This window comes from Tursiops truncatus, chromosome 15, assembly GCF_011762595.2.
Source record: "Tursiops truncatus isolate mTurTru1 chromosome 15, mTurTru1.mat.Y, whole genome shotgun sequence".
Taxonomy (NCBI): domain Eukaryota; kingdom Metazoa; phylum Chordata; class Mammalia; order Artiodactyla; family Delphinidae; genus Tursiops; species Tursiops truncatus.
This window is the reverse complement of record NC_047048.1, coordinates 18526699-18551359: the sequence shown is the minus strand read 5'-3', so window position 1 is coordinate 18551359 and position 24661 is coordinate 18526699. Positions and strand designations below refer to the sequence as shown.

At 42.5% G+C, this 24661-nt stretch overlaps 1 protein-coding gene across 2 annotated transcripts in view; it reads left to right on the top strand.

Annotated features, from left to right (window-relative positions):
* The window catches only part of HS3ST4 (heparan sulfate-glucosamine 3-sulfotransferase 4), a 743578-nt gene that overhangs the window by 453823 nt on the left and 265094 nt on the right, over positions 1-24661 (top strand). For both annotated transcript variants that reach the window (XM_073792188.1, XM_073792189.1), the window contains one exon: positions 514-582. In XM_073792188.1, coding sequence (XP_073648289.1) covers positions 514-541 — 28 coding nt within the window. In that variant the 3' untranslated portion in view covers positions 542-582. The remainder of the gene's footprint in view (positions 1-513; positions 583-24661) is intronic.

Sequence of the window (24661 nt, the reverse complement as noted above, 5' to 3'; positions counted from 1 at the left end):
CTGTGAACTGTTATTTCTTTCCTTGAATTAATTCCCTAACTCTATCAGCATCTCTTTTATTTTTCCCGCAGTAACTTGCCTTATTATTTCCTCTTATTTTACAGGGTCTGTGTTTTCTATGATTTCCTTGAGAGTGAAAAGCAGATGGTATCTAAAATTTCCCGAGCAGTTTTTCTTGAAAATATGATCCTCCTCTGCTTGTTGTATGTTATGTTTAAATCCTCCTTCAAAGTTCCACGTTCTTTTCACAAGCCTCTTGTGGTGGTGGAGGTGGTGTTCGTTCTCTTTTAAATTTATCCTTGAATGTGGACAGTCATGTTCCAGCTTGTTACTTGCCCCAGAATCGCACAGCATTTTTCTAGGGTTTTATTCTGTTTGCCCTTATGTCCTCTGGGGTCCTTTGATCACGTAACATGAATGATGAAGTGAAATAATGTTTAATGAGCTTCTTTCATTGGCTAACGCTTGCCACTAGCACTTAATAATTGTTAGTTACTATTATTGTCATTACAGTATTTTCTCAAGCTGGAGAAGAGGATGACCTAGGTTGGCATTAGAAGATCAAGGAGACCACAGCCTCAGGTAGGATGCAAAGGGCCTTTGGGGACCAAGCCAGTCCAGTCAGCAACTTCTCTGTTTGTTAAAACTCTGGTGCCTGTGTCTGTTTGGTTTCTGGGTAGCAAAGCGGTGTGACTGAATCAGGCTCCTTTCGTGATGCTACTTACTGGATACTGACTGGGGCTTCCTATCCTAAGAGAGCCCTTATGGGATGCTGTTCAATTTCCCTTACACACCTGAAGGAATTCGCACTTGGTCATGGTGTATAATTCTTTTTATACATTGTTGAATTAGCTAATATTTTTAAAAGGTTTTTGCATCTAAGTTCATGAGAAATATTGATCTGTATTTTTCTTTTTGGTATTGCCTTTGTCTCTTTTTTTTAAACAAAATAATACCGGTTTCATGAAGTGATTTGAAAAGTGGTCCCTCTTCTACTATTTTTGAGAAGAGATTATGTACAGTTGGTGTTTATTCTTGAAATGTTTGGTAGAATTTTCCAGTAAAACCACCTAGGTCTGGAGATTTTCTTTTTCAGTAGTGTTAAAAATATGAATTCAATTTCTTCAATGGTCATAGGACTATTCAAACTTTCTGTTTCACCTTCACTGATTTTAGTAGCTTGTGGTTTTTGAGGAATTGTCCATTTCTTCTAAGTTGATAAGTTTATGAATGTAAAGTTGTACATGGTTGTTCCTTATTATTTTTTTCATGTTTGTAAGATCTGTAGTGGTATCCCCTGTTTCATTTGTGATATTGGTGAATTTTGGCTTTGCTGTTTTTATTTTCACCAGTTTTTCTTGAGTTTTACCAATATTATTGATTTTTTTCAAGGAAGCAGTTTTTCATTTTATTGATTTCTCCATGTTTTCTTATTTTCAATTTTGTTGATTTTTGCTCTTTATCATTGCTTTCTTCTGCTTGCTTTGGGTTTATTTTGTTCTTTTTCTAGTTTCTTGAGGTAGAAGCTTAGCTTTTTTTAAATTAAATTTTATTTTTTAAACTTTTTTCGGGTTTTTTATTTTATTTTCTAAATATCTTTATTTACAATGTTGTGCTAGTTTCTGTTGTACAGCAAAGTGAATCAGCTATACGTATACATGTATCCCCATATCCCCTCCCTCTTGAGCCTCCCTCCCATCCTCCCTATCCCACCCCTCTAGGTCGTCACAAAGCACCGAGCTGACCTCCCTGTGCTCTGAGAAGCTTAGCTTTTTGATTTGCTGTTTTTCCTTTTTTCTGAAGTAAGCATTTAATGCTATAGATTTTGCTGACAGCTCTGCATTAGCTGCATCCCAAACATTTTGTATTTTCATTTTTATTAGTTATAAGTAATTTTTATTTCCTTGGAGACTTTCCCCTGGACTCATAAATTTTTTGTTTTTAGAAGCATGGTGTTCATTTTCCAAGTGTTCAGAGATTTTACCTGTTGTCTTTCTATTATCGCTTTTTAGTTTGGTTCCACTGTGGTCAAAGAAAATTCTTCGTATGATTTCAATTCATTAAAATTTCTTGAGATATAGTTTATACCTCAGAGGATGCTCTCTCTTGCTGAATGCTTTGTGGTGATTGAAAAAAAATATATATTCTGCTTTGTTGGATGGAATGTTCCGTATGTGTCCGCTAGATGCTGTTGACTAATTGTGTTCAGAACTTCTGTTCCTTTGCTGATACTCTGTCTAGTAGTTCTATCATTTGCGGAGATTGGGGTGTTCATGCCTCCAACCCTAACTGCGGATTTATCTGTTTCTCCTTTTAAAAAAAACTATCTTTTTCTTTTCTTTTTTTGGGGCTTTGTTGTTTGGAGAGTACACACTCAGGATCATTCTCTTATGCATTTTTATGTTTCTGATACAGTGTCCACATGTAATAAAGGCTTTCAGCAGATATTGCCTGAATGACTTAGCAAGTTAAAATTAAATAAGTACATAAGTGAACGATGGAAAATGTTTCACTTTCTCAAGCTGTGATTTTTCCCCCCCTTGGTTGTACAAATTATGCAGCATATAGTTTTCAATTAAATCTTATTCCTCATTTATGTTTTTTAATGTTGATTTAAAAATTACATTTGAGAAGGATCAAAACTTAGCTGAAGGAGCATGGACTTTGGGTGAGACAGATTTGATTTTAAATATCCACTGTGTGGTCAAACACATAATTTAGCTTCTTTAATTCTCAGATTCTTAGTTGGAAAATGAAAAAGACGGCACTCTGTCAATTGGGAAACAGTTGGTGACAATGACGGAACTGCTGGCTTAAGTAACAACAAAAATTGGTTTCTTTAATGGAAAATTTTGGAAGTAACTCATTCCAGGTGTGGCTTGATCTAGTCAGAGCTTCATTTTTCTCATCAGGGAATGTAGCTATTATTTTTTGTGATTCTCTGTAATTTTGGTCTTCAGTGGCAGTTGTATCCTTAGAGTGGCTTCCCTCATAGTAGCAGAAATAACGTCTCAGGTTCTCACCTTCCCATCACAGTTTACATAGAAAGGGTGAACATCTCCTTGGGCAGCTCCTACAGGAACTTCTTCCTTATAATGACCCCAGACATTTTTCTTGCTTCTCATTGGCTTTCACTGGATCACATGACCTTCCCTGAACCAGTCACCAAGACTATTAAGGAGGAACTGAGGGTGCTGTCAATCCCAGTCAAACCACTTGGCTGAAAATAAGGGTCTTTCCTGGATCTAAATGGGAAATGGGTGCAGAGGAGGCAGACAAATACGTGTCTGTTGTAGTTGCCAGTATTTCAAAGTTGTTATGAAGATTAGAAATAATATGGAGGGGTACCCTTTGTAGTGCCTGGGATTATTCATTACGTGTCAGATAACTCTTGATATTATAATGATGATGATTATTAGTAGGATTTAGTAATATTAGTAAATGTCTCCAGGAAGTTCTTAGAACAATATTATAGGGATACCTTCAGTATAAGTTGAGCTCTGAAAGTGTTTTACTCACAGATGACACCAACTCTTGAGGTCTGGTGAGATCTAACAGCAGTGGACTCTTAAGTGATCTTCCTGTCTGTGGTCTAACCTCCTCCAGACTATTCTCCGTGTTGCCTCCAAATTCCTAACCCGTAAATCTGATCAAATCGCTCTCCTGCTCAGATCTTCAGGTGACTCTCCTTGTCTGTAGCAGCGGTCCCCAACTTTTTTGGCACCAGGGACCGGTTTCCTGGAAGACAGTTTTTCCCCGGACGGGGGTGGGGTGGGGGTGGGGATAGTTCAGGCGGTAACGCCAGCCAGCGATGGGTCAGGTGGTAATGCCAGCCAGCGATGGGTCAGGCGGTAATGAGAGCGATGGGTCAGGTGGTGGTGTGAGTGATGGTTCAGGCGGCAACGCGAGTGATGGGTCAGGCAGTAATGAGAGCGATGGGTCAGGTGGTAATGCGAGCCAGCAATGGGTCAGGCAGTAATGCAAGCGATGGGGAACGATGTGGAGCGGCAGATAAAGCTTTGCTGGCTCGCCCACTGCTCACCTCCTGCTGTGCGGCCCAGTTCCTCATAGGCCATGGACTGGTACTGGTCCGCGGCCCGGGCGTTGGGGACCCCTGGTCTATAGCAGTGCTCTAGAGACTTTATTTGAATATGAATCACATGGAGTGTGTTTAAAATTCAGATTTTGATTTGATCAATAGTAATAAGCTCCCAGATAATGTTGGTGCTGATATTGCTGCTCTGAGGATGCATTTTGAGAAACTAGGTCTGTAGGACAAAGAACAAACACTGTGTAGCAAAGACCCTCAATAATCTGACCTCACCTACATCCCTAACCTCATTTCCCATCATGTCTCAACCTGTACACTGCAGCCTTGCCTAATGCCACAGGTATTTGCATCCCATTGAACTTTTTCATACCCTTCCTTTTGCCTAGAAACTGCATCCCCTCTGCCATCTTCCTTTCCAATTTTTACTATTGCCTAATAATCTTCCAGTCTTTTGTTGGAAAGTTTATTTGACATGCCTTTCTATATTCAGTCACGAGGTTGTCCCATAAATCCTCATAGTTTTTTCTTGCCTCTCCCCTCCTATAGAAATACTATTTTCTTGAAATAGAAAGGGCTGTTTTTGTTGTTTGTTTGTTTTTGTGTTAGTAGAACCAACAGAAACAGTATATTATGGGCTGGATCCTGTGTTAAAGACTTTCCACGTATTATCACATTCAATCTCATCTGGTCCTCACATCTGCTCTGTGAGGTAGGTATTTCTCAATGTGTCAAACAAGACTCCCACTTGAAAAGGACAGAGTCCAGAGATTCAATTTAATTGAACTTTAAAAAAGAGGATTCTATTGGTTCATATCACTGAAAATTCCTGGTGGTAGGTGTGGTTACATTTATGGTTCAGCCCACAGACTGGATAAACATTATTCACAGTACAGCTATCTGACAGAGAACCCATGTCCAGAACATATAAACAGTGCCTACGAATTTTACAATACAAATCCACAAGCACCTTAAAATGAGCAAAAGCCTTGAACATACACTTCGTAAAAGAAGATACACAAATAGCCAATAAGTGGATGGAAAGGGTGTTCATTATCATGAGTCAACAAGGAATACAAATTCCAACCACAATGAGATACCATTTTACAGCCACTAGAATGGTAAAAACAAACAAAAGAAAAACCAGAATTGGCAAAAGCGAGAGTTAGGATGTGGAGAGGCTGCAGGAACATTACGTTGCTTGCTGGGGGAGGTGTCAAATGTTACAACCATTTTGGAGGGTTGTTCATTAATTTCTTATAAAGTTAAACATCCATTTACCCAATGACCCAGAAATTCCACTCCTGGATATTTACCCAAGAGAAATGTAATCATGTGGCCACAGAAAGACCTGCCCAGCAATGCTCACAGCAGCTGTATTCACAATAGCCAAACTCTGGAAACAACCCAAATGTCCACCATTGGGTGAATGAATAGACAAATTGTGGATATACAGAGGCAATGGAATATATAACACTCAACAACAACAATAAGGGAATCAACTGGTATATATGACAACGTGAATGTATAATTATGATGTTGAGATGAAGCCAGACACAAAAAGATACTTATGTATGAAAATATTTATCCACGGTCATAGAAATAAGAAGTGGTTGTTTCGGGGTGAGGGGGGATCGATCTGAAAGGGGCCTAAAGGGACTTCCTGGGGTGATGGAAGTGTTCTGTGTCTCGTTTTCAGTGGAGTTTACTTGGACATACACAGTTATCCAAACCCATCAAACTAAACACTTAAGAACTGCATCTTATCATATGAAAACTCTACCTCAAAAAGATAACTATGAAATACAGTGGAAACTTAAACAAGAAAGAGAAAGACTTGTGGGACAGACAGAAATACAAGATGCTCACTGGTATCATTTCCATTTTATGGTAAAGATAAATTTGAAATCACATCATGCACAATTCACCTAGCTAGTAAGTGGTGTGCAAAGACTCCAAAAACTACACATGAATCACCTTGTTACCCATCTTTCTTGCATCTACCACAAGACCTGGTATGTAGCAGGAGTACAAAGGATGGTTGTAGAGTGAATGAACATATTTGCAATGAGTGCTGGTGTAGTTGTGCCTTACCCAGGCAATGGAGCCACAAATTCAGGAAGGTATGAGGAATATAAAGATGTGTCCTGGGGGCTTCCCTGGTGGCACAGTGGTTGAGAGTCCGCCTGCTGATGCAGGGGACGTGGGTTCGTGCCCTGGTCCGGGAAGATCCCACATGCCACAGAGCGGCTGGGCCCGTGAGCCATGGCCGCTGAGCCTGCGCATCCGGAGCCTGTGCTCCGCAACGGGAGAGGCCACAACAGTGAGAGGCCCGTGTACCGAAAAAAAAAAAAAAGTGTCCTCATTAGGGTTGGTGCAAGGACTGGTCTTCCTACCTCCAACCCAGGAATAGTTCATTTGTTCCGTGAGGGAAATGTGTCTGGGACAGTCGGATGTGCGGGACTTGCTGGATGGAGAGCGTGATGGCGGATGGACCATCATGACCATGCAGCGATGTATCTAGTTCCATATATGGATGGTGCACAGAGCAAATCTGAACCACATTGCCTGTTTCACTGCTCTGGAATGGAAATGAGAAGCAAGAACATTTATCTCCTTGAGAGAAGAGTGCCCAGTGATTTTTCTGCACCAGGGGTTTTGTCACTTCTTTGCTTAAACACACCCTTGTGTTCCACATTGTTGAAGCATGAATTCCACCCAAGCAGAGCTGTCCAGAGTTTGTGGGGCCCTCCATATGCAATTTTGGGGAAGACCCTCTTTAAGCAAAACGGAAATTAAAATATATTTCAAATTAAAAAAAAAAAAACATGACCACCTGAATATGTTGTAGGGTTCCTCCCAAGGTCTTGGACTGGCCCCAAGCATGTGAGGGGCTAACTGAAACTTCAGTGTCATTAGCTTCAAGGTAAAATGGCCTCTGTGCCCAAGGATTCTCCCATAATCTGCTTCCTTCCTATCTCAACTCATCCTCTTACAACTCGTATCTCCAACCCTCCACCCAGCTTCAGCCTCATGGAACCCCTACTATCCCCTGAATGTACTAGGCTGTTGGTTTTCAACATCCATTTAACCCAGTGTTCCCTTTTTATAAAAAATATTTTGTAGGACCCCCTGAAATGAAATTCATAGATAATGTAACCAATCCACACGTATAATTAAAAAATCTGTGTGACCTAATTGTAATATAAAGGAGAAATTAAAATGAAAGGAATTTATTGTAAAATAATATACATACCACTGCGTAAATGCTTGTTCATGACGGTACCAAAGGGCTAAACATGTACTTAAGATTTACTACCCTCCCCTTTCCTTTCCTCCACTGCCCTGCAGGCTTTGGTACCTGCAGTGTTAGGGAGCATTCCATGAGACCATTTCCAGCTCTGCTCTTAGCATACCCTATGCCTTCTCGCTGGACTGCGTTTCCCCCACTGTCCTAGCTTTTAAAATCCTCCACAATCAAGGGCTCAGGTGGTGGCCCTCATCCAGAAGCTTCCTTTGACAGCTGACTGCTCTAGTGGTGATCAATACCATTGCCATCTGTACCTCTGACATCCGTCCAGACTTGCGGTTTGCCCTGGCTGCACCGTGGCGTTCCTACTGATGTCCGATCTGATTCATATTATTAATCATTTATGTCCAGAGTTAGAGATACTGACAGAATTACAGGACTTCGGACAGAGATAAGGCTAGAAGCGGCTCTATTTATGAAGCCAGAGGTTAGAACCAAGAGGTAAGGAGAAGCATATGAGTCTCTCTTACACTAATTTTGGAGTCAGCGTGTCCTTGCCTGTGAAAAGCTCCATTTGAATCTCAGCTCTTTCTTTTACCAGCAGTGTGATCTTGGGCAGGTTACTTACCCTCCCTGCACCCCAGTTTTCTCATCTGCAAACGTTACTGAGTCCAAGGTCATACTGCTCGCCAGACGACAGGCTGAGGAATCGAGAGATGAGGTGTTGGGGCAAGGAATAGCAGCTTTATTTGGAAAGCCAGCAGACTGAGAAGATGGTAGACTCGTGTCCCAAAGAACCATCTTCCCCAAGTTAGAATTCAAGCTTCTTTTATACTGAAAGGGGAGGGGGTGTGGTTTGTTGTTGCAAACTTCTCGGTGCCGGAATCCTTTGTTCTTGGAACTGTCCAGGTAGGTCAGGTCACGATGTTCCTGTCAACAACCTCCAACAAGACAAATGTTCTTCTCTGTTCTGCAACTTTTTATCTTTATATGAATGGAAAACTGTTACACCTTTAAAGGCCAGAGCCTTGAGAATGGGCTGTTCTGTGTACTTCAGGCTATAGGCAACATTCTTAACTTGTAGCAAAAGCAATAGAATATAAAGGTTACAATGAAAGAAACAGATCCATTATGGAGTCAGATTCATTCTGCCCTATTACACAAAGTGAGGTTAATAACAGTACCTACCTTACAGGCCTGTTGAGCTAATGAAGTGAGGGGTGCTTGCACAAAGACTGGCACTTAGATGGGACTAAAGATACTATAATTTCAGAACATGCATACCCTCAGATTCCTGGGCAGGCTAGTACAGGGGTTGGCAAGTTGTTTCTGTAAAGGACCAGATAATAAATATTTTAGGCTTTGCTGTCATACAGTGTCTGCTACAACTACACAACTCTGCTGTTGTAGCGTAAAAGGAGGCTCAGACAATATGTAAATGAGTGGATGTGTGTGTTCCAGTAAAATTTTATTTGGAAAGACAGACAGCAGGGTGGATTTGGTCCATGGGCTATGGTTTTCCCATCCCTGTCCTAAAGGATGGGCTAACAGGATGGTCTGTACCCAGAAGAAGGGCAGTAGCCATAGCAGTTAGAAGTCTGGGCTATGTCTATATGTCTTTTGTTTTTCTTCTAAGAAAATAAGGATCGTATTTTATAATCTGTTCTGTACCCTGTTTTCTTTTTATGTATCAGCGTATAGAGCACATATTGTAAATAAGTAAATGTATTTATGCATATTCATTTTTATTGCCTACACTAGTAACTTATTATATACGGATGAACCATCATTTATTTGACTCATCATCTGCTGCTGGAGATACAGCTCCAGTTTTACTTATTGTGGTTTATAATTATGCATTTGTGATATGATTTACTTAATATTTTTCTCCTATGAGACTGTTTCTGGAACCTGGGAGTCATAAAACCCTTGCCTTGGCACTCACTGCCATCTTGGGGAAGTTAGTTGACTTCTCCTGGCCAAAATCTCTTCACCAGTGACATGTGGATCCAGCAGAGTGTTGGGAGGGACCGATGACTTAATGTTTGTAAAAGACCATGGAAATTGCAGAGTAAATGTTCTACCAGTCCAAAGTATCTCTAGGGTGGCAAGCATCTTTTTTGGCCTACATGTCATTTATTTTGGCCAAGGAGAGAATATGCCCATTTCCTATGAGAGGTGTCAGTTCTATTATATATCAAGAGATAAGAATAAACAGTGCTGCTGTAAAGATCTTCGATAAAGAAACGAGAAAGTTAGAAAATAAAAGCAAGAGGGAAAAGAAACTCCCTGGGTGTCTGCATTTAGCCACCGTGTGACACTGTAAAGGCTCCCGATTTTGGGTCCGGTTGTTCAGTTAAGTCTTGATTTCTTTCTGTTTTCACTCCCACTTTCTATCTTTGTGTTTCTCATTCAGAGATGTTCTCAGGAGTGGTGATCCCTGAAGACAGGCCTGTGCTGGCAGGCTGGGGTGTGTGAAGAGGGGACAGATTAAAGAGAGGGACAGAGAGGATGGAGGTCAAACTTACTATGAAAAGGTCACTTCAGAGAACTAAGCAGGGTGTGAACTGACTGGGCATACAGACTGGGGTTCCCTACAGGACTCCAGACTCTTCACCACCTGCATGAGAGGCAGGGGAACTGAGGCAGAAGAAAGGAAGTCAGAGAGGATTGGCCTAGGGTCCCCCAATCCCCAGCTGTTGGTAAGACCATCATCTTCCCAGGAGGATTTGGCTGAAGAAACACAGTAGGGTTGATCCATTGGTGGGGGCTTCAGAGTCTGCAACTCTGCAAGGCTGGGAAGAACCATAACACACACACACACACAAATACACACACACACAATGTGTTATCACACACAGAGTTTTCCTCCATCAATCCATTGCAGTCCCGGCCTTTGCTCTTATATGACATTTGAGGGTTGCCCTGGGTGGTGCTGCAAACCACAAAGGGTCATGGTCCCACCAAGGCCTGGATGGTTTCTGCTGATGTATGTCTGCCCTGCAGAGAGGCAGCTTTCCAAAGATGAAGTACACTAAGAGACCACAGATCCTCCCCGCCCTCTGCCCCTGGAAGTCTTGTGTCCATTCCTTCCTAATTCTAATGGGATCATCAGACTGACTTCTGCCTGTGGAAATGCGTGTCCCGTCTGTTTTGTGCTGGTGATTCTATGGTCGTTCATCCATGGAATCTAGTCATCACTCAGAGGTGCGGTCCCAGGTGAAATTTCAACCTCCCTAGACACGTGCTCCAGGGATGCTCTGGAAGGAAATGGTTTCTCATTCATAACCCGAAGGCTCTTACTAACGGGAGAGATGTCTTTCATTCACACCATGGGTTGGCTGTTTGTAGAACAGACAGGGCAAGGGATTCAACATGCATTACAGAGTCTGATCCTGGCCTGGAGTCCTGAGGAAATGCCCACTGAGTAAGAAGGATTTAAAGGATCTTCCTCCTCTTGCTGAAAGTTTAGATCCCTAGAAATGTATCATTCTCCCATCCCACCAGCTCATGATGATTGTCATGTCATGTGCAGAGAGAGGGATGGTCCCGGCCCTGAGTTTGACCCACTGACAATTGCTTACTGACCTCCTGTGACCTACCTGCTTATTGTTGAAGTTCCTGCATCTGGAGAAGGCAGATCTGGGTTCAAACACCTGTCCTGCTATTTAGCAAATGAAAGAATTTAGGTACCTTAGAGCAGCGGTCCCCAATCTTTCTGGCACCAGGGACTGGTTTTGTGGAAGACCGTTCTTCCACAGATGGGGGATGGATGGTTCAGGCGGCAGTGCCAGCAGTGGGGAGAGATGGGAAACGGCACGTGAAGATTCGCTTACTCACCCGCTGCTCACCTCCTGCCGTGCAGCCCAGGTCCTAACAGGACCAGTAGCAGTCCACAGCCTGGAGGTTGGGGGCCCCTGAATTAGAGAAACATTTGTTTTTCTACTGATTTTTTTTTTTTGTGGTACGCGTGCCTCTCACTGTTGTGGCCTCTCCCGTTGCAGAGCACAGGCTCCGGACACGCAGGCTTAGCGGCCATGGCTCACGGGCCCAGCCGCTCCGCGGCATGTGGGATCCTCCCGGACCGGGGCACGAACCTGTGTCCCCTGCATCGGCAGGCGGACTCTCAACCACTGCGCCGCCAGGGAAGCCCTCTACTGCTTTTTTTATAACTCTCTTGCCTGACGATTTCCTCAGGACCAATGCCTTTAGAAACACACTTTTAGTTCTCCTGCAGTCACAGTTGGGGAACTTTGCATATTTGAAATTTCTTCTCTAGTTGGATGAATCTGATGCCTCATAGACTGGCTTCCTAAATCTACTTGTTTTTTGTCCTCCCCTGTATTCATGGTACATGATATGTCTACGTCTGGTCTCTTCCTTGGAGCTTCTGCAGGTCAGAGGACAGTCCCAGGGAAGCCCAGCCACTCCCAGACTTCCTTTTAGGGGGATGGCCTCATGGCCCTTGGATGATAAAAGGGCTACCTGCACAGGCTTCTCAGCAGCAGGAATGGCTTCATGGATGTGCAATCTGTGTAGTTTCTCAGGTCCACATGCTTAGAAAGAACTGTGCTTGGTTTAACGCTCTGCCATCACCACTTGGACATTTTTGAACGTGTGGACCTACATTTTCACTTTGCATTGGGTCCTGCAGTTAAGTAGCTGATTCTACTCAACAGTTTCACCACTGACATCTCGGTTCAGACTGCTCTTTGTTGGCGGCTGTCCTGTGCATCGCTGGGTCATTGGCAGTGTCTCTAGCCTCTACCTAATAGATGCCAGTAGCAACACCTCCCTCCCACTTATGACACCAGATGTGTCTCCAGATATTGCCAAGTGTTCCCTCAGGGTCAAAGTCATCCCCTGCTGTGAACCACTGGGCTATAGAGATTCCTCTAGTCCCCCCACCGTGTGTCTGTATCTCAACGCTTGTTCTTCCATATGCGGGAGGGGTAGTGGGGCTGGTGGTGTTCCTCTGGGTTCTTGCTCTCATTTTCATAACAATAAGCTGCTTTCTCAGGAAGAGACTTGCAATTCAGGCCCCAATTTCTTCTTGACATTTAGTCCTGTCCCTGCTTTGCTGAAAAAGGATTCCTGGAAATTGGTACCAATGGTCATATTTGTGCCCTTGATTCTTTTAACCCAGGGATTTCTTTCTATTCACAGGATGCACTTACACATTGTATTTTCTGCTTCCTGATTTCCCTCAGGGCTTAGGTTTCTGAAATTCAAAGGTCTACATTTTTCAAAGACAAAAGCAAGAGAAGGACTCTGTGCTTCTGTCTGTTTAGCCACCCCTTGACAATGACTGTTATCTGTCCAAAAGCAAGAAGGGCCACAGGTAAAAGGAAATTCAGGAATGAGGTGTGAATCTCATTACACAACTCTTCCCAGTCTTAATTTTCCTTTAATCATTTGGGATGATTAATTATATATTGGATTTATAAGACTTGCCGGAAATCTCCTCTAAGGCCACTGTTCTTTATATATTTACATATTTTTGCCTTTTCAGTTTTTATTTAAATCAGAAAATAAAAAATAAAATACAGTGTGTGTGTGTGTGTGTGTGTGTGTGTGTGTGTGTGTGTGAGAAAAAAAATCCAAAAGTAATCAAATTTCTATACAGTCTAGAAAACAATAGAAGACCTGACTAGAGTGGTCTGCAGTACATCTAGGAGGGAACAAGGGTGGGTGGAGCTGGCACTGTATCTGGCAACAGAGTGTGGGTGACCTGGTGTTGTCTTGGCAGCCCTGGAGAAACAGGACCGAGTGGAGAGTGAAACTCACTGAGTCCGGGGCTGGGAGCACACTGGCTCAACCACACATCCCTGCATGACAAACACAATAACAGAGAGGCCTGTTAATGAAGTGGTCTGGCTCAGACAGACTCAGGACACTTCCAGGGAGAGCCGAGGCCTGGCCTGGAGACTCTGTGAGCAAATCCCATCTTCCCATGTCCTATCCATGGCCCCCAAGTAGAGCCAGATGTGGGACACTGCCAGCTTGACAGTGAGGGAGCACTGACACAGGCCCACCCTCCACAGCTCTGCAGACATGCCCACAGTGGATGAAGAGCCCCTCAGTCTGCTGGTCACTGCATCACCACCATCAGCCTGGTGTTTTCCTGAGACATAGCTCTGACTTCAAAGAACATCTCCTACAGAACTTGTGCGTGCAGTGACCACCAGATTCTTGAACACACAGTTGGCCAGTAACTACTCGGAAGGCACCAGTGGTTCTTCTTCCTCCTCGGGCATCAGGGCATGCTGGCCTCAGGGTGAAGGGAGTGGACTGAGCTGGCCGAGTCAGAGCAGTACTGATGCGTGACACGGGGCACGTGGTGCTTCTTGTCCAGTGGCAAGGAGGAGAGCATCGGTAGTGACAACTGTATATGCTGGTCCCCTTGTTTCTTGTGATGGTGATGGCCAGGGGCTCAAAGGTCATTTCCATGGTGAAGATATCCAGGCTGGGGGACTAGTGGTTCCCTGCCAGAGCAGCAGTGGTAACAGAGATTCCATGCTTACACTCCAGAGTTTATCCTCCCCAGCGTGACTGTCCCAGAGCAGCACTTCCCCCATCCTTTGTCCCTGTGCTCCTTCTGTGTTGTCTGGAAAAGGACCTGTACTTTATTTTAACCAAGGCAGCGTTTTCTTTATAGTGTCAACTTCTGCATGTAAATCACCAGAAGCAGTGCCAGCAGCCTCACTGGTTTTGTCCTGAACAACATGTTCTGGCCTCTTCATGTGACACAGAACGTGTTTTATTCTCCGGGGGTCTCATCAAGCACAGTCTAAACCAGTGTGTCAGAGTTGAGAGATGAAAACAATTATTTTTAAACTTTAAATATCTACTGGGAAAAGAAAAGTATTTCTTCTTCCTTATATGCAAAATCTATGACATACAGTTTTCATATAATATATATTATAGTAAATATTTACATATATTTATATAAATGTAAAATATAAATCTAGATACATATATATATATATAGAGAGAGAGAGAGACAGAGAGAAACAGAGACAGAGAGACAGAGACATTGACATTCTGATGGAAATGTAAGTAGGATCGTATGTGTCTGTGGTGTTCCAGGCATGTGCTAGACACTTGCATAGCAGCCATTTAAGGTAGCTGTAATTATGTTCATCTTATAGTCAGGGAGACTGAAATAACCTGGGAGAAACTTGAGCACTTTTTACATACTGATGGAAAGAAGCTAGTTGAGGTAGAATGATTGAAAACAGAGAAGATTCTAAGAAGGCTGGGGTGCGGGGCAATGGGAACCAGAGCGTGAGTGAAGCAGGTTGTAGATAGGATGGTAGGTGTATGGACAGAGAGTTGGAGGCTTTTGCTTCTGATGGCTCTTCTTGTAGTGTGCAGTAGGAGTTAAGGTCATCCTTGAGAGGGATGGGAAGTGTAGTGGGGGACGTTTGGAGATTTGAGGAGATTGGAAAAAATTAGAAATAGTCATTAAGGATAGGACACGTAAGTTGCTCAGAGAGAACTGTAGCAGGATTCCTGGGCACTGCCGGGGGTCCAGTTAGGGCTGGCAATGATCATAACTTTATAATGAAAGCATCCTGACCAGGTGTGTAGTTTTCTCCAGCAACTCTCAGATGCTCAGGGGCCTGCATCATGTATTAGTTTGCCAGGGCTGCCATAACAAAGTACCATAGACTGGTTGGCTTAAGTAACAGACATTTATTTCTCATAGTCTTGGAGGCTAGAAGTCCAAGGTCAAGGTGTTGGCAGGGTTGTTTTTTCTGAGGGTCTCTCTTCTTGGCTTATAGATGAACATCCTCTCTCTTTTCACGTAGTCTTTCTTTTGTGTGTGTCTGTGTCCTAACTCTTCTTTTTTTTTGGCCATGCCACGTGACTTGCGGGATCTTAGTTCCCCAACCAGGTATTAAACCCGTGCCCTCGGCAGTGAGAGCGCAGAATTCTAACCACTGGACCATCAGGGAATTCCCCTAACTCTTCATATTAGATTGGACCCACCCCAATGGTCTCACTTTACTTACCTCTCTAAAGACCCTATCTCCAAATACAGTCACATTCTGAAGTGCTGGGGTTTAAGATTTCAACATGAATTTTTGGGGAAACACAATTCAGCCCATAACACATGGAAAAGGGGAGGATATAGTTCATTTGGGGCTGGGATTTTTGTCCTGGTGAGTGTAGGGAAATGCAAAAGGGCAAGGATATTATCAAGGAAATTGTAGAAATAAGGACCAAGGACCGTGAAACCAGAGAGGGAAACGAAGGTGTGGGGAGGACACAGAAAGAAAGGGAAAAGAGTAGTGGAGCTGTGACAAAGTGTCTTGGTGACGCCAAGGGGGTCATGAAGGGAGCGGTTGAATAGGCAAGTTGGAGGGATCAGGAAGCTGTGGTTGTAGAGTGGGGTGATTATGTTAGTGATTTCAGAGGTGATTTTCATACCTTCCATGATATATAATTTCTCTGAGCCATTTATCTCTTTGTAAAGCGTAGACATGCTTGCCCTTTTCAAGCCTTCCAGAATATGCGCCCTTCAGGGCAGTGATGATCCGCGGTTTTAGCTCCCACCTTCGTGAAAGCTGCATCTGTTGTTGATGCCTTTCATTTGCAAGTAACAGGAGATCATTCAAACCAGGCTAAGGAAAAATGAAAGGGAGATTTATTATAAGGATTCAAAGGTATAACATGGGACTTAATACGAAATAGAGCCAGACCTCTCAGGAGGCTAGAGTCAGAAATTGGAAACTCAGCAGGAACGAGCGATGAGAACCGAGAATCAGAACGCCACTGGGATCCAAGGTAGCTACTCTCTCAGCCTCTTTCTTGGAGCCACTCAGAGCCACACAGCCCTACAGACTGGCTTTCTTCTGGTCAAGTAAGCATGGGGTCAGCCTCGCAACAGTCTCAGAGCTTGTGTGCCCTCCATTCAAGCAGTAAGCGGGGAGTGACTGTCATCTGTGCCCTGATTCCACCCCACAGGTGTCTAGGACAGACGCAGATATCATTCAGGTAGAGATGGGGAGTCCAGAACATGTACTGACAGTTACGGAATAAACTGCAGTTCCTCAAATCCCTTTAAAGGTTTTTCTGTCTTTTAAACTTACTGTTAATTGTCAGTGAAATTAAAAAAATTTTTAATTGAAGTAGAGTTGATTTACAATGCTGTGCCAATCTCTGCTGTACAGCAAAGTAACTCAGTTACACACATAGAGACATTCTTTTTTTACATATTCTTTTCCATTATGGTTTATCCCAGGAGATTGGATATAGTTCCCTGTGCTGTCAATAGGACCTTGTTGTTTATCCATTCTACATGTAATAGTTTGCAGCTACCAACCCCAAACTCCCAGTCCATCCCGCTTCCTCCCCCCATCCCCCTTGGCAACCACAAGTCTGATCTCTGTATCTGTGAGTCTGTTTCTGTTTCATAGATAGGTTCATTTGTGCCATAGTTTAGATTCCACATATAAGTGATACCATATGGTATTTGTCTTTCTCTGTCTGACTTACTTCACTTAGTATGATAATCTTTAGGTCCATCCATGTTGCTGCACATGGCATTATTTCATTCTTTTTTACAGCTGAGTAGTATTCCATTGTATATCTTCCACATCTTCTTTATCCATTCATCTGTCGATGGACATTTAGGTTGTTTCCATGTTTTGGCTATTGTGAATAGTGCTGTTGTGAACATAGGGGTGCATTATGTTTTTGAATTAGTTTTGTCCAGGTATATGCCCAGGAGTGGGATTGCTGGATCATATGGTAATTCTATTTTTAGTTTTCTGAGGAACTTCCATACTGTTTCCCATAGCGGCTGCACCAACTTACATTCCCACCAACAGTGTAGGAGGGTTCCCTTTTCTCCACATCCTCTCCAGCATTTGTTATTTGTAGACTTTTTAATGATGGCCATTCTGACCGGTGTGAGGTGGTACCTCGTTGTAGTTTTGATTTGCATTTCTCTCGGAATTAGTGATGTTGAGCATCTTTTCATGTGCCTGCTGGCCGTCTGTATGTCTTCTTTGGAGACATGTCTATTAAGGTCTTCTGCCCATTTTTTGATTGGGTTCTTTGTTTCTCTCACTACTTCTATTCAACATGGTATTGGGCTCATCTTGATGTGATTGAAAAGCACACAATGGCAGGGACTTTATATTTCCCTGTAATTTTGCTGACTTCGCCATTTTAGCAAAAAATAATTTATTCTAATGGGATTTGCATTGCATAAAATTATAATCAATGTTTTTAAGAACAAGGTGCTGTATATTTATGAAATCGTCGTGTTTACATGAGGGTAAGGTTTAGAATGTACTGGCAGGTATTTTCCACAAACACTCACATGCAAAGCTATATACTCTGCAGCTTTGACATTAACATATATTATTTGCATAAACCATAAACACTGGGCAATTTCTTTGTCAAACAAAAAGTACTGATTACCTTAGAAAGGATATTAATATCTTTTCTTTATCCATATTTTTAAATTTCGCTGACTGTATTTTGATGATCATTCATCTTGTCTGGTAGCACAGTCTGTAGCAAAGACTCTCTCAATATTTCCCCAAACAAAAAATAAGATACAGGAAAGGCAACGGCTTCTGAATGTGAATGGTCTGTGATACAATAATTTTGATCAGTAACAGAAAGCCTTCCTTCAGCTGAAGTTCACGGCTATTAGACATGGGCAAATGCCAAGGAGACATCTGATTGACAGAGGGGTGGCAGTAAATATATTTTCAAATTAAATTTCATGTTTATTTTCCACCCTCCTTAAAAGCTTTCCAGTTGGAGTTTCGGTCCACCGAATCTAGCTAGTTTCCTTTGGGGGAAAAAAAAGAGTTGTTCATGTAAGTCTTTGTGTGTTTCTCCTCAATGGCTTGGGAATCCTTGGGACTCATTCCAGCTGAACTGATAGAAACAAAGCTGAGATTGCATCTCCCCAAACTTGGGATTCCATTTTGTGTGTGAACAAGTGAAGTGACTGATACTGATGGTAAAACAGGAAGGAACAGTGATCTTGGAGTCAAACAGATTAGGACTTCATTGACTGGGGATGCAGCTGGGATCAAATTATTTAATTGCTCTAAACCATTGCTCATCATACCATGGACTGTGGTGAGGATTAAATGAATTGATCCATACAAGGAGCTTAGACAGTGCCTTATACACAGGAAGCACTCAATACCTTTAGCTGATGTTATTACTATTATTACTACAACTATATGCATTGGAGATAATGAGGCCTGCAACATAGACTTCTATGGAAATTAAATGAGATCAAGTGTCTGACATGTGGTGGAAACTCAGTACATATGAGGGTTTCTACCTGTCCCCTGAGGACAGACCCCCCGCCCCCGCCGCCGAGCGCTCATGTAATATGAACCCCAAAGGATAGCTGGAACTTGGCCAGCATGAGCTCCATTTTGGTTATACACAGAGGATAATTGGATGAAAAGGCAGAATTTGAAATCCAAGGAAATTAGTAACTAGAGTCACCAAGCATGTCCCTGTCATAGAAGATGTTTGAGTTCTTGCCTCGCAGACTGGAGTCTTCTCTACCCTGGGGTAAGGATGCTGCCAGGTGACCTTGGAGGCTTTGCCAAGCATTCACCCATTTATAACCAACTTTGCGGTGTGTGTCGTGTGGTAGATCTGATGGAACCAATACAACATGAGCAGCTTTCTGCCTGGCGGGAAATACTAATTGGCGACTTTGAAAAAAATGATAAAGCTATTTTCCCAGGGTCCATGAGAATTTGGAGAGTGGGGAATGCCCATATATAGTCGATTCAACTGCTTTAGAAAACGACTTGGCGATGTCTAGCAAAGCTGAAGGTGTTTGTATTCTAAGTCCTGCCACTTCCCCTCTTAAATATAACCTAGAGGGATGGTTCTCAAAGTGTGGCCCCAGGGAGCCGCAAAACCCCCATCACCTGGAAACTTGTTAAAAGTGCACATTTTGTTACCAAACCAAATTTGGATCTGCTCGCCTGCACGTGGTAAAGCCGATCTACTGACGTCAGGTTGTGGTGAAGGAAAGTGCAGTGTTTATAGCAGGGCGCCGAGCAAGGAGAACAGGTAGCTCATGCTCAAAAGACCTGAACTCCCCGTTGGCTTTCAGGGAAGGGGTTTTAAAGGCAGGGGGAGGGAGGGGGCTGCAGGGTGCATGGTCAGTGCATGCGTACTACTGGGATTTGGGGAATCAAGGTGAAGTTTCAAGCATCATCAACCTTCTGGTTTTAACCAGTCTAGGGTCTGCGTTCTTGTGGTCAGCAGTTTCCATCTGGAGGGGGTCGGCTTCCTGTAAAAACGACTCAGGACTGTGTGTCAGGCCTGTATCTGTGTCTTTCAGGGAACTGGGAGTTTGGTGATTCCACCATGTGGCAGGTTTATAGTCTAAATTGGTACCAGTTTCCCCACTCAATAGCTAGTCTTCGTTTCTACATCTTCACATTCCTAATCGTTTAACTCTTGAGTCAGCCTTTTGAGACTCAAGGGAGGCCCAGGAGACTAAAGCAAAAGGCTTTTACTTCAAGGGACAGGGACCCAGGGGCTTGAATATGGTCTCAATTCTTGAATCTCGTCTCAGATTTACTGAATCAGAAACTCTGGGAGAGGGACCCAGCAACCTTTGTTTTAAGAAGCCCTCCAGGTGATGCTGGTGGACTCTCAAGTTTGAGAACGACTAGCCTGGAGGTATTCTGGAGCTGAGGCACAAAGGAGTCGGATGAGAAAGTGTTGGAACCGGAAGTGATCTAATAAATGTCCATCACCATCATGATGACACATTCCTATGAAATCATACTATTCAGAACTGAACAAAACCATACACAACACAGGTTGTATCTCAGAAACATAATGTTGAGAAAGAACAGACTTGTGGTTGCCAAGGTGGAAGGGGTGTGGGGAGGGAAGGCTTGGGAGTTTGGGATTAGCAGTTGCAAACTATTATATACAGAATGGATAAACAGCAGGGTCCTACTCTATAGCACAGGGAACTATATTCAATATCTTGTGATAAACCATAGTGGAAAAGAATATGAAAAAGAATGTATATATGTGTATAACTGAGTCACTTTGCTGTACAGCAGAAATTAACACAATATTGTAAATCAACTACAGTAAAATTTTAAAAACCCACAAAAAACATAATGTTGAGAGAGAGGGAAAAAGAGCAAGTTGCCTAAGATTCCATGCAGTATACCAGCACCATTTATTTTATAATGTTAAAATTTGCAAGAAGAATTATATAGCTATGTGTATATAGTTACGTATAGTTGAGGGATGAATGCATATGTAGAAAAATTAGGGGACAGGGGAAGGAATGTGATAGGAAAAGCTACACAAAGGATTTCATCGCTATTAGCAAGGTTTTGTTTCTTAAGCGGAGTGATGGGCATGTTGGTTTTCATTAAATTATTCTTTGTTTGAATGTCTAAAATATATCATCAACAACTAATTTTAAAGAGAGGCTTTCCTAAAATAGGTCTCTTTGTTCCAGGGTAATTTCCCTTTTCCCACCTCTGTTGGAACATGAAAACCTCCGACTACTTGCTGAACATCCCTTACCAGAGGAAACGCTGGGCCAGCATTGCCTTGCTGTATGAACCAGTTCAGTTCTGTGCGTGAGCCGGAGAGCAGCTTGTCTGTTTTTTCCGGTTTCATATTTGTGGACCCTTTCTATATTTCAAAGTATTGTCTCACATACTTCGTCCTGAAAATAACTCCGCGAGTGAGTGTGGGTATTATTATTCCTCAGTTGACAGATGATGATAAAAAACCCAAATTAGCCAACATTTATTGAGCACTCTTTATTGCTATCTCTGGAGAGAAGTGCTTAACACACATTTTCTCATGTAGTCATTAGAGTTAACCCATTTGATGGGTGAAGAAACTGAGTTTCAGAGAGGTTAAAGGAACTTGCTCAAGTACAGTACCTGCAGTGTCAGAAGTCAAAATCAGATCTGTATGAAGGTCAGAACCTTGCTTTAGTGACTAGTCTCTACTATCTTTAAAGAATAGTGTGGTTCCCTAACTGGTCTAGGGGTTTGGAAACCAACCTACATACTGTCCGAACCCGCTTGGGTTTGGAAACCAGCCTACATACTGTCTCTTATGCCAGAAGGTGGTCCACACTGTTTTTCTTTGCTTTTGGTTTAACCTTCTATGTAAGTCAGGTTTTTTGATTGCAAGTAATATAAATTGTTGCTGGCTCATGTAAGCAGAAGAGAGCTTAGTGGGAAAATATCAAGAGGAATGGAAAAGAAGACTGGAAGAAATGGAAATGGATAGAAGTATATTCTGGAGGGCTGGGCAGCAAAAACCACAGCCATGTCCAGACCAGGAGGAGAGAAGAGCTAGTCTTCTCTTCTGGGAGAAAGGCAACCTGAATTACTTTCTTCCTAAGCCTACAAAATAAGAGAAAATAATCTCTTTCTCCCTCCTACCACTGCCCCCCACCCCCCCAAAAAAAAAAAAATCAGGATGTTATTAAGAAGGGGTAAATGGGTGCTGGCAATGCAGTCAGTGTGGCAGACACACAGATCGGAAGTTCATATCCCTAAGCAGGCAGTTACATTAAGCAAGGAAAGAAAGAAAGAAATACATCTTTGTTGCCTGGCTTCCCCCAGTGGGTAATTAAAATGATGCCACTGCTGTTTTTACTACATTTGAAAGTGTTCTAATTTGTATTTCGCCAGAGGCTTTTCGGCAACGGGAACATTTTTACAGATCTAACAAATAATTATAAATAAATAAAGTCTCGACTTCTGCTGTTTGGGGGAACGTTTCCTTCAGGTGACACATTTATAAATCCACCTGTTTGACAATATGGAGCTAAAATAACAGTAGAGCTTGAACTGGTTGCTTAAGTGACAGTTGAAATGGTGTATTTGTCAGCATAGAAATGAAAAACGATATCACGCAGGGAGGTAATCTAGTCCCAAAGGCACCGTGGACTGTGAATGCTAAATCACAATAGACCTAGAATACAACATTGCACAATTCTTGAATAAAGGATACGAGGAACAGAAAACCGATGGTAGCAAGAATTCAGATTATAAATTCACAATTGATAGTTAAGGTGATTTCGAGACTATTGATTTGGTCTCTGAGTGCACCCCCAAAATGTATCTGAGAGCTATTCTTCAGTAACACTGGGTACAATAATAATGAGAAAGAGAATTTAAGGAGGAGTTGCTATGTGGTTATGTGTTCATAGCCCCTCTTGGGGACCTCAGATCTTCTCAGCTCAGTATGGGTTGATGCCAATTACAGTGGAGTTTTCAATCTTCAATTCATGGGTGATTACAAGTGGAGCTTAGGAGATACCACATTTCCTTCCTAAGGCCAGTTAAGATCTTTCCACTGCAGAATATTATCAAGTCAGAAAACTCTCTGGATGCCTTCCAGTTCATTCATGTTCAGATGAGGCATATATGAACCCCAAATGTGAACTATACCCATAACCTGCTTTCCTTTCATTCTGAATGACCAGGGTCCTAGGTGGAAAAATTGGGGTTCTGTATGGCCTCAGGAGGGAAGAGTTTTTCAATAAGGAATTTGTGAAAAAAAACTGTAAGGCCCACTTTCCAGACATTTTCCAGGAACTCTTAAGAAATGATATAATCTTGTTCTTAAAAAGTCTGGGCGGGGGGAGTGGAGGAGTGGAGAGCCTATCTCTTGTAAAATATGCTGAAGTCATAAAAAACAAAACAAAAGAAATGTCTTTGGGGTGGGGAAGGGCTTAGTGCCTACCTCCATCTATCTGAAGGGGGTATGTGGATATTCCAACCAGGACAGCCCGTTCATTGCATGGTGTATGGAAGGTTGGATTCCTTCGATATAACAGAATCATTGAAGAAATAATATATGTGAATCATATTTTCATTGCAATAATGGATCTCACTCTTTAAGAAGTCTTGTTGTAAGTTAAGTGCTTTTTTTAGAACTTAAAAAATCACTTTTATTGAAGAGAGGCAGCATAGCATCATGGGGAAGAGCAGGGGTGCTGGAGTCAGGTGCCTGGTTAGAATCCCAGCCCTGTAGCTCCCTAGCTGGATGAAGGGTGCTTTGGTTTCCCAGATGCTGAATGGGGATGCTAAGAGAGGAATACATTTGAATAGTGTATCATAAGTATTCATTGAATATCAACTACTAGTACTATGACTTAACTACATCAAGTTTGCTAAAAGCTGTCTCAGCTTTAGTGGAAGTATATTGCAGGCTTCTTATCTTATGCGGTCTTCCCAGAAGTACTCGTCTGACTGATTCATTCTCTTTATCGCTCTACTTCCCTTTCATTTACCATTTACTGTTACCTGCTATTTGTCAGACACATGTAGCTGGTTTTAACAAAAGGAAAAGATAATAGTTTCAGCTTTCAGGGAACTCACAGTCTAATGGCAGAAAACCAATGAGTCTATGGTGGTGATTCATATTTGCAGTTCATTCTTCCATCTCATCGTGTTCTGGTAAAATGTCCTCAGTGTGCTGTTCACTCCAGAATCTTTGGATAATCGCCCAGTGTCCTCAGTTGGCTGTTGAAGAGCTGTGATGCCCTATTTACTCATGGTCCTTCTTTAGAACATCAGTGCCTTCTATGTCTCTTTATGGATCCTCCCATTCTTGAGCACTATACGGGGTTTGCATCTTTCCAGAGAAGCTGCAGTAGATCCAGCCCACTGAGATGGCCCTTAATCATAAGTCACTGGATATCTTCAAAATCAGACCTGTGCTCAACCGAGAAAATACGTAAGCCCTTTTGGGGTCTTTTTTTTTTTTTCAGTAATCCCGATGAGAAATTAAGGATCCCTTGAGGGATGGGGAGGTACCACCAGAGAATTGTCTTTTGTGATTTGCCTTCCCTGCCACTAGGTGTCACTGCTCCACATAAATAAATGGAACCAAATTGGCCTTGGCACTGTGAAATTTGACCATTGGTTAAGGGGATCTGGCAGGTTTAGGTATGTCCTCATTTTAAAGTTGTCAAGTAACCTGAAGACTGGCTACCATATAGGAACCAACCCTGCATAAAACGTCTTGGAAAATTAAAGTATCTGACACACGTTAAGTCCAGCACTCTGTTTATATCCTCCTTGGTATTGATCCTTTTAAAACAGATCTTTAAAGATTAACTTCTCGGAACAAAGATAATGTCTTTATGGAGTGTACTATTTATGTATCTGTCTGGGAAGAAATATCTGGTTGTATGAAGACATCATACAGACAGCAAAGGAAATCTCGCAAAAGAAGACTATTTGTCCTTCTACCGTGGCCTTCTTCTCATGAGAGACAAAGGCTTAAAAAATAACATTCCCTGCTTGATCCTCCCTTCCCCCAGTTTTAAAGAATTTTTCCAGAACTTT